The sequence below is a fragment of the Diaphorina citri genome, unplaced genomic scaffold, assembly GCF_000475195.1.
Source record: "Diaphorina citri unplaced genomic scaffold, Diaci psyllid genome assembly version 1.1 scaffold128, whole genome shotgun sequence".
In the NCBI taxonomy this organism is placed as follows: domain Eukaryota; kingdom Metazoa; phylum Arthropoda; class Insecta; order Hemiptera; family Psyllidae; genus Diaphorina; species Diaphorina citri.
The window spans coordinates 259,959-276,776 of NW_007377565.1; the positions used below are offsets into that span (position 1 = coordinate 259,959).

The 16,818-nt window shown below is 40.1% G+C and overlaps 1 protein-coding gene across 1 annotated transcript in view; it reads left to right on the forward strand.

Annotated features, from left to right (window-relative positions):
- The first annotated feature begins 4,681 nt into the window (after nt 1-4,681).
- Nucleotides 4,682-16,818, forward strand: part of LOC103524949 (RNA-binding protein MEX3D-like) — a 32,960-nt gene continuing 20,823 nt past the window's right edge. The window contains exons 1-2 of the mRNA XM_008489990.3: nt 4,682-5,214; nt 5,343-5,649. Of these exons, the coding sequence (XP_008488212.1) occupies nt 5,203-5,214; nt 5,343-5,649 (319 nt within the window). The 5' untranslated portion in view covers nt 4,682-5,202. The remainder of the gene's footprint in view (nt 5,215-5,342; nt 5,650-16,818) is intronic.

Here is a 16,818-nt window from a genome sequence, read left to right on the forward strand (position 1 = left end):
ACTTCTACAGGGCAGAGATTTTAACGTTGCGCTGGTAGATATTTTTGGTTTAAGTCAAAGCTCCCTCGGAGTGTACAGATTGCTAGTATTAGAGGTCTAAGGTCCAAGTTGTGTCTACACATAGTCGACGGCGGTCGATCGATGTCGACTGAAACCGTCCACACTGCCCTCGTCCTCGTAGATTGACCATCGATCGACAGCTGGCCCGGGCGTCGACTATGTGTGAACACAGCTAAGAAACTCCTTTTCCTTTCTGTTCCTTTCAATCCATCGGCCTACCTGTTTATAGTGTGTCCAGATCAATGTGACAGCAAAAAAATAGACATTGTTGCCAAACATGTCACATGTGCAATGGTAGAGAAACGGAGGGCCCAGGTTCAAATCCCGGCGGGGTTGAAGTTTTTTCGGCTCTGTGCTTGGAGTTCGGGGTGCACTCAGCCTCGTGAGTAGCTACTTTAATTATGTAGAGTGATTTAATTGATTGATTTTGGTTTTATTTAACTCAAGGTTCCTGTATGGCCAGCCTAGTCAGCTTGGTGAATAATGAGTCCACCTTGTATGCGCTAGACCTACTTGGGGCGCACTTTATCCTATAAGGTTCGTTCTTGGAATGGCTCGTTTGCTGACTATCTCTTATCCTTTCCAAATAATGATATGATTCAAAAAAGGTCTTTTCTTGGAAGTGGATATTTCGAGAGATAATTTGGGGAGAGAAAGATAGGAGGGGAGGGAGATAGAGGAAGGGAGAGAGAGAAAGAGGAAGAGCGAATGGAATAATAGTGCTTATTCATACTGCTCGCATAGGACTGAAAAGTGCCTTTACTTCAGCAGTAGGCTACTACTATTATTGTGGTCAAATTCTCAAATTATATAGAGGATAAAATTCCATACCTCGGCTGGGATTGAACCCACGCCCTCCTGTTTACCAGGCGAGCGCCTTGACCACTACGCCACCGAGGCAGAATGGAAGAAAGCAACAGAAACATATTGATGAAAGCCTGTTGTTTCTGTTTTATGAATATTCTCCCTGACCACTACGCCACCGAGGCAGAATGGAAGAAAGCAACAGAAACATATTGATGAAAGCCTGTTGTTTCTGTTTTATGAATATTCTCCTCTTTCTTCCTCTTCTTCTCTTCCTTTACCAGTCTCTCCTCTTCCTTAATTTCCCTCTCTTTCACTCATGTTCTTCTCTTCGCGTCCCCCTTTTGCTCTCTCCTCCTCCTCCTCTTCCTCTTCTGATCTCTTTTGCTTTTCCTGCTTGGTCTCCTTTCTTCATTCTCTTTCCAATTTTCTCAGAGATACGAGTATATACTAAAAGTTATGCTATGATTGCTGAGATGCTCAGGAAATGCTGAAATGCATTATCTTCTTCCTCCTTCGTCTCTTCTTTCTTCTCTAGGACCTTTATTGATGGCCACTTCAGCTCTCCAATTTCGACAATGCTGTATAATTTGTTAAGGCCTAAAATAAAGGACACATGGGGCACTATGGGACAGTATGTTACGGTACCTAAGGGTACATACCTTTTTAGGTGAAGAGCTCTAACCTTTGTTCTACCTCAATGTTTAACAATTAATATGTAAAACAAAGTGTAAATCCAAAGAGAGCTTCACCTTGTCACCTTTTGCCAAGTGTTAAATCGTTTTGTTCCAAATCAATCAGGCATCAATCGATGTATTCCATATTTTTTGTCAACTTTTTCCTTCCTATTATTTTACATTTTGAAAACCTGAATACTTGTACAGGTGAAGAGCTCTCACCTTTGTTCTACCTCAATGTTTAACAATTAATATGTAAAACAAAGTGTAAATCCAAATGAGAGCTTCACCTTGTCACCTTTTGCCAAGTGTTAGATCGTTTTGTTCCAAATCAATCAGGCATCAATGGATGTATTCGATATTTTTGTCAACTTTTTCCTTCCTATTATTTTGTAAAAAATTACCATACAATCTGACTGGGCACTCTGGAAGACCTTCAGAGAGTCAGACTGTTTTATGCCTCCAGGCAGATTCGAACCCGACCACTATTTCGGATAATGGTTTTGCCCTTACGTTTAGCCTGCGTACTCTAGGTATTATTTTACATTTTGAAAACCTGAATACTTGTAAATAATTACATTGTAGTGCTGTTAAGGGCTCTTCAAAAAACCGAACAATGCATTTCTTTGAATTTGTGCCTAAAATAAAGAGATACCTACTTTGTCGAGAGTTGGTTTGGTTCCTATTTTTTAGACAATGAGCATACTTGAAGGCCGTTGTGGCACTTTCAAAAATGTTTTAGTAGCTTGAGGGTTTTTTGTGAGTGCCTAAGGTAATAAACATTGGTAGTCTCTCTTTCGGGTAGGAAGTTGTAGGAACCTTTAAAAACTGATAAAGCCTTTTAGTAGGAATCCCACTACTTCTATTATACATCTCAACCAGTGGCGTAGCGTGGTCTAAATTCAAGTGTAAGGCGTGTAGGGTACTAATTTCCATCATCCATGCTCTTCATGGATTGGCATAGACAAGTATAACTAGGTACCTATCTACCTTCCCAGTTCCACACTCGCCTTAGTATGCCTGATAATCCTGACTAGGAAAATTGTTCAACTATAAAAAAAAAAAAAAATGTGTACTTTAAATTTGATACCCATAAACTTTGCATGGAACGCACGGTTTAGGAGTTATAAGCAAAAAACTGACAAAAGTGCGAAATTTCGGCCGTTTTCTGGCGGTTTTTCCGCCGCCAAATGTTCTCCCCTGAACTCTCGAGTTCTCAAATTTTTGGTATTACACTTTCGCCTAAAGATCCTATGAACAAGAAAGTTGTTTACCCTAATTATTGCAAGGTGGACTTCCTCTATTTCTATTAAACTGATTTTAAAAAAGCCCCAAAAAGAAAAAAAAGAAAAAAAAAAAAATAGATGAAAAAAAAAATTGATGAAAAAAAAGAACGTTTGGAGGGATTTGAACCCGAGCACTCCTAACACCTATGGGTCTTGAGTCGAGCGCCTTGACAACTCGGCCACTCTTCCGGGTGAGAGGAGCGGGAGAAATAGCAGTATATTATCTTTTCAAGCGACAACGAGAACAAAAATCAACGAACGATTCAAACATTCAAAACATGCTTCACATTCACACATTCAAAAGAGTATCTCAGCATAGGAGCATCATAGTCAGTACACGCTCTTTGTTCTAAGGCGTCCTACATTCTCACTATATTAACACGCATCCAATTCCATACCAAAATAGATGTGGTTGGGCAAGTAATACCCTTGCATACATGTAGCGGTGTAAGGTGCCCTGCATAGACCTCTTCAGTCTGACGTCACAAAACAAGATGGCGATGGTGCGTAGAGTAAACAAAAGATTTCCTCTATTGTTTTGATTTTTTATATGCATTTTTGTGTGTAGTTTGTCCCGATTAAATTCAAGTTTTTCTTTTCTTTTTTTTAATTTTAAGTATCCAGTTTTAAGGATAGGTACCAACATGATTATGTAGTATTGTAGTATGTAATAATGTAGTCTAATGTACCTATCAGGTAGGTATTTACTCTATAATCTACAGTTCTACACAGAACACAGATACCTTGATTAAATCATAATATTGGCGCGGACTAGAAAAGATCTTGAATGTGCGCAGGGCGCCCGGACTAAAATATTTTGCCACCCCTGCTCATCGGAGGGGTGCGTTCAAGTAAGGCTAAATAGTGTTAAGCTGAAGTTAAGCAACGTTGGGCGTGGTTTTTATCTAGACGGGTGACCATCTGAGACACCACGTACCGTTAGCTATTGGGTACGCCGCAATAGTGAGGTTAAAGGAACTTTCTACTTTTTCCCATTTAAACTTGTAGTATGTAACGTACGTCAGTACGTACAGACCACATAGGCGGTTCTTGCCTAAATTTTTGGGGGGGCTTGATTTTGAAGGTAGGTACACCTTCAAAATTTTGATTTAGCTTTATGTAAAAATCTTCATTTCATTTTCAGAAACACTTTCACCCTTCTATCCTGGCTTTATTGAGATGGCCCTTGCTAATTGTCTACCACGCACACAACCGACACCCTTCAACAATTAAGCAATCAATGTTAAAGGAACATGGTTAAAGGAACTTTCTACTTTTTCCCATTTAAACCTGTAGTAGGTACGTAACGTACGTACGTAAGTACGTACAGACCATGGGCTAAAAATCACTTTTTTGACATCAGGGGATCCCAAAACGGATATTTCCAACCGATTTTGAAAATTTGGACCGGTTGCAATATCTACTTTCATTACCTACTAGTATAGCTCGCTATACTGTAGTAGGTAATAGAAAGTAAAAAAAAGGTAATCCGAGGATTGTACTTAGTATCTGAACGCACATTGTTGCAATATCTACTTTCATTACTAGTATAGCTTGCTATACTGTAGTAGGTAATAGAAAGTAAAAAAAAGGTAATCCGAGGATTGTACAAGTATCTGAACGCACATTTTTATAGCCATGTGTTTTTTCGAGAGTGAGAGAGAGAGAAACACAAAACACAAACACCACAAAGAAGTCTTAGTATAGCTCGCTATACTGTAGTAGGTAATAGAAAGTAAAAAAAAGGTAATCCGAGGATTGTACTTAGTATCTGAACGCACATTTTTATAGCCATGTGTTTTTTCGAGAGTGAGAGAGAGAGAAACACAAAACACAAACACCACAAAGAAGTCTCGCGAGCCCTTCTTCTCCACTTCTCCGAAATTTTTTCTTTATTTGCCGTCAGACGTTCACACCGGCTCCACGTTATTCTGTACAGAGATTTTTATCAGAGTATTTTCAAAGCACGTGCTTTTTAAAAAATTGAAAAAAATCGTTAGTTTAAAATCTAGAAGACAATTTTACCAATTTTTAAAATCCATTTTAAGAATAAATTAAAGTATTAATCATAATAGAAAACCAAAGCGAGTTTATTATCTGAATTATTAAAAAGATTTTTATATTAATTTTATATTTTCATACTTTTTTATACCTTTGAAGTTTTTGTTTAAATTCCACACAGTATTTTAATTCCCTATTTTTTTTCTGTTGATATTTTACCAAATTTTGAGACGTATCTTTTAAGTGTTTTCTCCTTCCTTCATTTTCTTTCTAATAAATTATTTTGTTTAAGTGAGACTCCTCTAATCCGCGGCGGGACTAGGATTTTCTCCCCCCAAGTCCTTTGAATTTGAGCAACTCGCCCAGTGAAAAATATGCCTGCAAATTTGTTCAGCGAATTGGATAATTATTTTGTTTAAGTGAGACTCCTCTAATCCGCGGCAGGACTAGGATTTTCTCCCCCCAAGTCCTTTGAATTTGAGCAACTCGCCCAGTGAAAAATATGCCTGCAAATTTGTTCAGCGAATTGGATAACATGACATCTGCCACCATGGAAACAGACAACCGAGCGTTCAATCTCGCTCTGGAATTGACAATGTTGAGACTTAACGATCCCGACATAAGTCCGACCACTTCGTTACCGGAATCTTTGAATTTGTCTTCGGAGCCTGACTCCCCCCTGGGACTGAATGGTTCTCCACACCTGCCCAGCTTCCTACAGGAGTCTGCTGAAGATCTGAGAAACAAGAAGTCGGCTAACATGACGGAATGTGTACCAGTACCTAGCTCTGAACATGTGGCTGAAATTGTGGGAAGACAAGGTAAGATAACTTTCAATTTCATTTTCTTGGGTGATAGGTAGGTTAGGGACATTTAAGTAGGGGTGGCGGAAAACATCAAGGCAATTTTTACTTTCTATTACTACAGTATAGCGGAGCTATACTAGTAATGAAAGTATTGCAATCGGTCCAAATTTTCAAAATCGGGATCAACTCGTGTGTTACTGAGAAAGAAAACTAGAAGGGAAAGATTTGAAGAGGAGGAGAAGAAAGGTGTGAATGACGAGAAGGAGGAGGAGAAGACTCGAGAGGAAGGATTGGAAGAGGAGAAGGTGAAGTATGGATGTGAAAGAAAAAGGAGGTGGAGGAGACAGACCAAACTACAACTCGTGTGTTACTGGGAAAGAAAACTAGAAGGGAAAGATTTGAAGAGGAGGAGAAGAAAGGTGTGAATGACGAGAAGGAGGAGGAGGAGAAGAAAGACTCGAGAGGAAGGATTGGAAGAGGAGAAGGTGAAGTATGGATGTGAAAGAAAAAGGAGGTGGAGGAGACAGACCAGACTTCAACTCGTGTGTTACTGGGAAAGAAAACTTGAAGGGAAAGATTTGAAGAGGAGGAGAAGGAGTAGTAGAAAGACTGGAGGGGAAGGATTGGAAGAGGAAGAGAAAGTGAAATGTGGATGTGAAAAAGGAGGTGGAGGAGACAGACCAGACTTCAACTCGTGTTGTAGAAAACCTCAGCCAAGTATGTAGGAGATTTGAAGAGGAGGAGAAGGAGTAGTAGAAAGACTGGAGGGGAAGGATTGGAAGAGGAAGAGAAAGTGAAATGTGGATGTGAAAAAGGAGGTGGAGGAGACAGACCAGACTTCAACTCGTGTTGTAGAAAACCTCAGCCAAGTATGTAGGTACCTATTGAATGTCAAGTACTTGGTGGCAAAACTTGTGCCTACGTTTATATAGGATGGCCTGAGTACTCCTGAAATGTCTTTTTTACTTTCCTTGGTGGCAAAACTTGTGCCTACGTTTATACAGGATGGCCTGAGTACCTACTCCTGAAATGTCCTTTTCTTACCTGTAGGAAGGAAAGTATTGCCTGCCATGGTTGCCTTTGGTCTCAATCCCGTCAAATCCTGTCTCTTAAAGGTCTTACTCAGAGGGCCTAAAGCTGATGTCCCTTACCTTGTGTAGGCATTTATGTGTTAGATCTTAGATCCCACCAGCGCAGCGCAGTGCCACAACGATTGCGCCTCTTAGGAATCCAAGCCCTCCATCCCTCCTCCGCTTTATAGACAAGGTGTCGAGTTATTTGATGCCACCCCGTAAATTCCCGTTCATCCTGCTTGCAATCCCTGGGTAGGTACTTGACATATGCTACGTATGTACTTAGTGGAACATGAAAAGATTGTCATAATAAGAAAGTAAGCAATAAATCTATTATTATTATTATTATTATTATTATATTTTCACCTGAAACGTCCTTTTTACTTTCCTTGGTGGCAAAACTTGTGCCTACGTTTATACAGGATGGCCTGAGTACCTACTCCTGAAATGTCCTTTTCTTACCTGTAGGAAGGAAAGTATTGCCTGCCATGGTTGCCTTTGGTCTCAATCCCGTCAAATCCTGTCTCTTAAAGGTCTTACTCAGAGGGCCTAAAGCTGATGTCCCTTACCTTGTGTAGGTATTTATGTGTTAGATCTTAGATCCCACCAGCGCAGCGCAGTGGCACAACGATTGCGCCTCTTAGGAATCCAAGCCCTCCATCCCTCCTCTGCTCTATAGACAGGGTGTCGAGTTATTTGATGCCACCCCGTAAATTCCCGTTCATCCTGCTTGCAATCCCTGGGTAGGTACTTGACATATTTTCACACTTTGCTGAACTTGGCGAAATTTTCTGCAACACGTGAGTCTGAGCTCCATCTAGGAGATTGCAAGAACCGGTCGGATGGAAGAGCTCATTAATAATTTTAAGACGTCACTCAATTATTGATCTAAGTGAGCTCTTTAATTTGTGATCATGGTTGCCTTTGGCCTCAATCCCGTCAAATCCTGTCTCTTAAAGGTCTTACTCAGAGGGCCTAAAGCTGATCTCCCTTACCTTGTGTAGGTATTTATGTGTTAGATCTTAGATCCCACCAGCTCAGCGCAGTGGCACAACGATTGCGCCTCTTAGGAAACCAAGCCCTCCATCCCTCCTCTGCTTTATAGACAGGGTGTCGAGTTATTTGATGCCACCCCGTAAATTCCCGTTCATCCTGCTTGCAATCCCTGGGTAGGTACTTGACATATTTTCACACTTTGTTGAACTTGGCGAAATTTTTTGCAACACGTGAGTCTGAGCTCCATCTAGGAAATTGCAAGAACCGGTCGGATGGAAGAGCTCATTAATAATTTTAAGACGTCACTCAATTATTGATCTAAGTGAGCTCTTTAATTTGTGAGAGAGTCTTTTCCTTCTTCCTCGCCTTTTCCCGTGTACAGACGGGGTCGGCGTTCTTCGTCAGCCTTTCAATTAGCCCTAGCTAGGTTCATTGCTTTGGGCTGACATGTAGCCTTTTAAGAGTGGATGCCCTTCACACTCAATAGAGTAGAATAAAATTGTAGATGCTTCTCGATTTTATTAGAGTACCATTCCTCGTGAATTGAACTTGGCGAAATTTTTTGCAACACGTGAGTCTGAGCTCCATCTAGGAAATTGCAAGAACCGGTCGGATGGAAGAGCTCATTAATAATTTTAAGACGTCACTCAATTATTGATCTAAGTGAGCTCTTTAATTTGTGAGAGAGTCTTTTCCTTCTTCCTCGCCTTTTCCCGTGTACAGACGGGTCGGCGTTCTTCGTCAGCCTCTCAATTAGCCCTAGCTAAGTTCATTGCTTTAAGCTGACATTTTGTTTTGGCTACAAAAATTTTAAGAGTGGATGCCCTTCACACTCAATAGAGTAGAATAAAATTGTAGATGCTTCTCGATTTTATTAGAGTACCATTCCTCGTGAATGTTCTTCGTCAGCCTTTCAATTGGCCCTAGCTAGGTTCATTGCTTTGGGCTGACATTTGGTTTTGGCTACAAAAATTTTAAGAGTGGATGCCCTTCACACTCAATAGAGTAGAATAAAATATTGTAGATGCTTCTCGATTTTATTAGAGTACCATTCCTCGTGAATCCTCTGAGATATCCGTCGATATCATGTATCCCCAAGTTCTTTGTGAATCTCATTCAAAGAACCTTTTCAGCCCCTTGAATAGCTCCAGTAGTGCCCCAGGCAAATATCTCTCTGGTTGATTCTATCTATATTTTTCTTTTATTTCTATATTTACCTGCTGTTCTGTTTCCATGTTCTTTCGAATCTTTCGTCTCTATTGTTGTTTGTGTACTATTTGGTCGAGGTTTCCAATTATATTCACACACAGGATTGCAGGTTTTTTCTCCTCTTTTAAGACTCTCTTGCAGATCATTTCGTTCATTGAGGGTATCAGGTAGTTGTTGTTACCCTCTTGTCGATTTTTGTGGGGTTTTGGTTGGTCTTTTTCAATGGGAACATTTTCTCCTAGTCCTTCACACAGTCTTCAATGTGCTTTTGTTGGTTTTCGGGGATCTTGGTTACGTACGTACCTACTGGATTATGCTAGGCTAGGGTATGCTTAATGCTTATGCTTGTTCAGCTTGTACAAAACGATGTGGTAGGTAACTGAACTGTCAAACCGTATTAGACTATCAGGTAGTTGGTGTTACCCTCTTGTCGATTTTTGTAGGGTTTTGGTTGGTCTTTTTCAATGGGAACATTTTCTCCTAGTCCTTCACACAGTCTTCAATGTGCTTTTGTTGGTTTTCGGGGATCTCGGGTTTTTTGCTTGTTATCCCATGACCTACTTTTACCAATTTCTTGCTTTCTATTCTTCTGATATACTTGGATTGTTCTTCTGATCCTTTTTTTTTTTGCGTTGATTTTAGGTAGGTACCTATTATTTTCCTATTTTTTGTTCTGAATTTTCAATTAGTTGATGATGGACTCCGATGGATCTTTTTTGTTTTTTTTTTTTTCTTTTGCTAATCCTTTGATGCTTTTCTTCTCTGTATTTTCATAAATAATTTGCTCTACCTTCACGAAAGGGTTGCACTTTTGCTAATCCTTTGATGCTTTTCTTCTCTGTATTTTCATAAATAATTTGCTCTACCTTCACGAAAGGGTTGCATTTGCTTTCTATTCTTCTGATATATGTACTTGGATTGTTCCTCTGATCCTTTTTTTTTGCGTTGATTTTAGGTAGGTACCTATTATTTTTCTAATTTTTGTTCTGAATTTTCAATTAGTTGACGATGGACTCCGATGGATGTTTTTTGTTTTTTCTTTTGCTAATCCCTTGATGCTTTTCTTCTCTGTATTTTCATAAATAATTTGCTCTACCTTCACGAAAGGGTTGCATACCTACTTCCATCGTTTCGTGATTGTGAGGGGTGACGTCAAACTCCAGAAATAGCTTTTCCTTCAACCTGTTTAGTCCGAGATCCTTTTGTGCTCCTCTTCACCTGGCTCGGTGGCGTAGTAGTCAAGACGCTCGCATGGTAAACAGGAGGGCGTGGGTTCGATCTCAGCCGAGGCATAAGTAGAACAAGTTGTTCCGTTATACCAAAAGTTTAAGAGCACCTCTTTATTGATATAATTTTGTTTATAATTTTAAATGCATGGAATTTTATCCTCATTTATTTGAGAATTTGATAACAATAATGGAGCTCCAAGGGTTAGGTGGTAGAGAACGCATCCGGCGTTAACCTTGCCTAGTGGTTACCTTCCACTCAACAGTCCATTATTCTTTTTCTTCATCTCCCTGCTATTATTTTTGACGCTATCTCGATTGTTTTGATTTCGGTACCCCTATCACATAATAGTCATATTATTATTGATAATAATCATATCATTATTGGTAATGAGGGGTGTTGGGTTTACAATTCATGGAAGGGATTCCAATCTGAAGTTTCAGTGCCTCCGATGTATAAACCGTTCTAATCGGTGGATCGAGCCCTAATAAGGACGGGTTTGATTGATTTTTGATTTGATCTTTTTTATCCCTTTATTTTATCCTTTTTTTAAATTAATTTTCATCGAAACTGTAAATGTCTGAAGGCAAATACCACTGAGGAAGAAGAAATTAGAAGGGTTTTATTTGTACACCCCGTTGGACGGTCAGAAGGATTTTGGTTTTTGGAGGATCAGAATGTCTGAAGGCTAATACCACAGAGGAAGAAGAAAAAATTAGAAGGGTTTTATTTGTATATCCCGTTGCATGGTTGAACCACTAAAGGGTTTTAGTTTTTTGGAAGAGGCTTTTTGATGCCCTTGACTGGGAAAGGGTTTTCGTGGGGCAAATTGATGCCAGTTGTGTGACTCAGTCCCTCGCCAAGTTTTCTTGGAAACCAATTAGGGGCCTAAATTACCCCTAACGAATCATTTAGGGGCCCCAATTACCCCTAACGACGGGAGGGCTCCTGATTGATAGCTTTGATGGACATTGAATGGTGCCGTGTCAGTGTTTTAAACAGCCGCCATTTTGAAACGGGATCGACCGTTACGGGATTACAGTACATCCTAGAGAAAAAGTGAGAACCAGAGCCAGAGAACCAGAGTCCCATCACCTTCACCTCTAAACGAGCAGCAGACAGTGGCAAATAACCTGAACGAAGGCCAAACCCGTACGCCAGACCATTCGGTCCGGCTGAGTTCTCTCAGAAATTCGCGCCAGAGCTATCTTGGACTGGGTAGCCCCCGGGGAGGTTGGCAAATTATCTGTCCGATCGGTGAATTGGGTGGTTTAATAGGGTGACGGGTACCTTGTAAAGAAGTCTGATATGATAGCATCGATAACCTCATGAACAGTGGGGTGATTTTGCGAAAGAGATATTAAATTTGTGACTCACAATAGGTCTAGTTTATAAATTGTATTCTTACTAAGATACTGAGTAGTATTTGCGGTGTACTATGGTAGGCACACACTTATGTAGGTAGGCTTGACAGGATAGCGAGTGGTTGTCCTTAGAAAGCGAAGGTTTCAAAAGCTGGCCCCTCTCGACATTAACGAAGCAAAATTAAAATTCCCCCCCGCGTGGGTGTGGGAAATTTGGAATTGACAGTGACATAGCCAATGCATTTTTCTACGTCCGGGTTTCCTCGAATGCTCGTTTTTCCCCTCTCTCTCCCTCCCTCCTCTCCCCCCCTACTCTCCTTTCTTTTTCTAACTTTAACTTGGCAACCCATCGCGTGCTTCAGTGCTTGGCTTTTCGTTACACATGTATTTTATGCGCAAATGGAAGTTTGGGAGGAGACAGGGGAAAAGCAACTCAAAACGTACACTCTTAGTGTTTTTCAAACGTTTCTTTTGTGATATAAGATGTCCGTAAAGTGCTAACTTGTCTGGTTTTGTCTCCAGATCAAATTTCGTTCAGTTTTCCTAGGAGACCTAGGAGGACCTGAAACTTTGTAGAGGTCTTATTTAAAGCCCAAATAATGATACCTGATCAAAGAGAATGGAAGATTCCGCTCCTAAAATAAGTCGGGGTGAAAGGGTTAAATCTTGGCTTTCGTCAAACAACGAACTCTACATCTAGAAATAAACTGAGAAAAAGGGGTAAAAAGACAACTTTTGATACATATGTTCAAATACCTAACTATTTTAATGTGCAGTCATTAAAATAGTTATGCCCACTCTGAGGCTTAGGTGTAAGGGCAAACAGCCCTAGGGGATGGTTTCTTTGACAAATTGAAGATATTATTGGGAGCCTCGATATTTGAGGCTCAGAAAAATTAAAACTTGAATACATTCTTTTACTCTATCCTGTCTTCCTTCTCTCTTCGATTTCGGGACGATAAGACCATAGCAGTTACAGTTCCCTCTGTCAAACCTCCTTTAAAATGGTTCGATTCCCGCCCGGGGCGGATTTTATCCTGATGGGATAATGTTCGTTCTCGGAACGGCTGGCTTTCTCCTATCCCTCTCTTCCTTCTCTCTTCGATTTCGGGACGATAAGACCATAGCAGTTACAGTTCCCTCTGTTAAACCTCTTTAAAAAAATTCCTTCTCTCTTGATTTCGGGACGATAAGACCATAGCAGTTACAGTTCCCTCTTGAAAAAAAAAAGTTACAAGAAGTATTTTAGGTAGTTATTCAGTCTGGTCCTTTTGTTAAAAGGTCCGATGCAAAGGTGTGGTGAGGAATAATTACAAGAAGTATTTTAGGTAGTTATTCAGTCTGGTCCTTTTGTTAAAAGGTCCGATGCAAAGGTGTGGTGAGGAATAATTATCATAAAATAAAGGACAAGGTTTTATATTTTTATGTACATAGAAGGTTCAAAATGGGATAAAGGGTGTTAAAAACTTTCTCTTAGGGACAGTCAGTCGGCTTTTATTTATTTATTTAGTCCACCATAATAATAATATAATATTCAAGCACTAAATTCACTAAAAGATACCTACCTAATTTAACTAGTATCACGTGAGGTAGGTACCAACATGATTATGTAGTATTGTAGTATGTAATAATGTAGTCTAATGTACCTATCAGGTAGGTATTTACTCTATAATCTACAGTTCTACACAGAACACAGATACCTTGATTAAATCATAATATTGGCGCGGACTAGAAAAGATCTTGAATGTGCGCAGGGCGCCCGGACTAAAATATTTTGCCACCCCTGCTCATCGGAGGGGTGCGTTCAAGTAAGGCTAAATAGTGTTAAGCTGAAGTTAAGCAACGTTGGGCGTGGTTTTTATCTAGTCGGGTGACCATCTGAGACACCACGTACCGTTAGCCGCAATAGTGAGGTTAAAGGAACATGGTTAGAGGAACTTTCTACTTTTTCCCATTTAAACCTGTAGTACGTAACGTACGTACGTACGTACGTAAGTACGTACAGACCATGGGCTAAAAATCACTTTTTTGAAATCAGGGGATCCCAAAACGTTTATTTCCAACCATTTCCCGATTTTGAAAATTTGGACCGATTGCAATACTTTCATTACTAGTATAGCGTATAGCTCACTATACTGTAGTAATAGAAAGTAAAAAGAAGGTAATCCGAGGATTGTACTTACCTAGTATCTGAACGCACATTTTTATAGCCATGTGTTTTTTCGAGAGTGAGAGAGAGAGAAACACAAAACACAAACACCACAAAGAAGTCATACTTGGTTCTTGAGAACACCTAGGTCCCCATAAAGAACGCAGGCAGGTGCTAAACCTTCCTACCTAACTGATAAAAATATCACAAAAATATCACCTATGAAACTACCTATTGGGCTACAAGCTACAAGGCTATATGGTAAAATTACCACCTCCTTTCTTATAATGGCACTTAAAAAAGTCCCCAGGGATGTGCAAAAAAACCAAAATTCTTTTTCAATAGGTATCCAGACAATCAAGTGGGGTTTCTTGGAAGAAAGCAGAAAGGTAACACAATTAACAGTTAGGTCCTTATGTATTGTGATTATTATGAAAGAGAGGTGCCTACCCACCTGACCAACCTTTTTAATCAGGTTTGTGACCTTATCTGGGGGTTCTTTTCCTCAATACATAAATGTGCATGCAGTGTATGATGCCTGCCAGGCAGCCATTCACGCTCAAGCCGACCGTCAGAACGTGTGTAGAAGGAAAAGCTCGAGACCTAGGCCTGTCACATGGTCTGTGCGTGAGTTACGGGCATAAATACTTACCCTGTATTTATCCTGGCAACATGGGACTGAAAAGTCCCTTTACCCCAGCCTGAAAAGTCCCTTTCTTCTGAGAATCCCTGATACTACCACCCCTCAATTTCGCACAGACGAGACGTAGAAATTCCTAAAAAAACATATATGCTCATTTTTTGACGCCTGGGGCTTCGAAAAATACAAGGTACCAAAATCTAGATGAAGAATGAACATTGAACATTCCTACACTCACGTGTCTTTAGAAAATTCGAGGCAGGCCGTCGTGTGACTTGAGAAAAATGTCAATATCAGCAATTTTTCCGTCAAAAATTAGAGCCGCCCAGAAAACCCAAACTACACCCCAAGGACCTAGAAAACCCAAACTACACAATAGGATTGAGTATATGGACGTTTTTTAAAACAGTAAAAAATCACGAATCACTGCATATTGGCAAAAACCAATTACAGCAATTGATTCAGCACACTAAAAAACCTCACTATGCAAAAAATCACAATATTTGGACAACTATATCCACCAAAAAACTTTAAACAAAAAGCACAGAAAAAGAGCGTGACCTCTCTCGGAAAATTTTCACTCCTCATTGTTTTTTCTTAAATGAATGAAGCAAACTTATTCACGCGAATAGTTAAAGCGCATTCAAGTAGGTTACCTACTTGTCCAATATTTATTTATTAATTTTAATTTGTTTAGCTGGAAATTTTTTCATCCAGAAACTCATTTGAGGAATCTAAAAAGAAAAAAGAACTTGAGCCATTTCAAATGCTAATTGTTAAATTGAAGTAGGGATTTGAATGAAGTGAGTTTTCAGTTTTACGCGAAGTAGGTCGATAATGTAGGTAGGTGGTACCTACTGTAAAAATATCCGTACTACCCAGGTACTTACTTACCTGTGACCTGTGATGGTTTAATTGGTTGGGGAGAGAGGCCAATTAATTCCAGATTGACTGAAAAGAAAGGTATGATTCGATAAGTACAGAGAACTGGCATTTTCTGCCTTTGTCCGCAGTATAGGCACGGCTCCTTCAGGCAAAATGAAGTACATGCATGTACTTCATGTATGGTTTGATAAATACGAAAAAAAAATCCCCCTTTAATTGCCCCGCAGTATAGGCACGGCTCCTTCAGGCAACATGAAGTACATGCATGTACTTCATGTATGGTTTGATAAATACGAAAAAAAAATCCCCCTTTAACTGCCTGGCATTTTCTGCCTGTGGCACTTCTGGAGGCAAAATGAGATGCATTCGTACTTCATCTATGGTTGAATAAATTCGAAGAAAACGCGTGTAGTAATACTCGTCGGGGTACTAATTAGTAGGTATACCCTCGTTATAATCGTTAAATGCATCTCGATCCAGGATTCTTTCAGTGGAGGAATATGGAGTCAAAGAGGAGAGGAGGAGGAGGAGCATTCGTACTTCATCTATGGTTGGATAAATTCGAAGAAAACGCGTGTAGTAATATACTCGTCAGGGTAGTAATTAGTAGGTATACCCTCGTTAAAATCGTTAAATGCATCTCGATCCAGGATTCTTTCAGTGGAGGAATATGGAGTCAAAGTCGCAGTATAGGCACGGCTCCTTCAGGCAAAATGAAGTACATGCATGTACTTCATGTATGGTTTGATAAATACGAAAAAAAAATCCCCCTTTAACTGCCTGGCATTTTCTGCCTGTGGCACTTCTGGAGGCAAAATGAGGTGCATTCGTACTTCATCTATGGTTGGATAAATTCGAAGAAAACGCGTGTAGTAATACTCATCGGGGTAGTAATTAGTAGGTACCTATACCCTCGTTATAATCGTTAAATGCATCTCGATCCAGGATTCTTTCAGTGGAGGAATATGGAGTCAAAGAGGAGAGGAGGAGGAGGTGCATTCGTACTTCATCTATGGTTGGATAAATTCGAAGAAAACGCGTGTAGTAATACTTGTCGGGGTAGTAATTAGTAGGTATACCCTCGTTAAAATCGTTAAATGCATCTCGATCCAGGATTCTTTCAGTGGAGGAATATGGAGTCAAAGAGGAGAGGAGGAGGAGGAGGAGGAGGAGGAAAAAGATGAGAAGTGTTAAAACAGAACGGGAGAAAGTGGAAAAGGAAGAGGAGAAGAAAAACTGGAGGAGGAAAAGAAGGGGAAAATTTGAAGAGGAGGAGAAAGACTGAGAGGAGGAAAAGGAGGTGAACAGACAGAGGAGGAGCAGGAGTAGAAGGAAAAAGATGAGAAGTGTTAAAACAGAACGGGAGAAAGTGGAAAAGGAGGAGGAGAAGAAAAACTGGAGGAGGAAAAGAAGGGGAAAATTTGAAGAGGAGGAGAAAGACTGAGAGGAGGAAAAGGAGGTGAACAGACTGCACCCAATACACACCATCAAATAAACCCTCAGGAAACATCAATTAATTATGTATAATCCACCTAGTAATTCTTATCAATTCATTATGTGTTACCTACTGGGAAAGAAAACTTGAAGGGAAAGATTTGAAGAGGAGGAAAAGAAAGGTGAGAAGGAGGAGGAGGAGGAGGA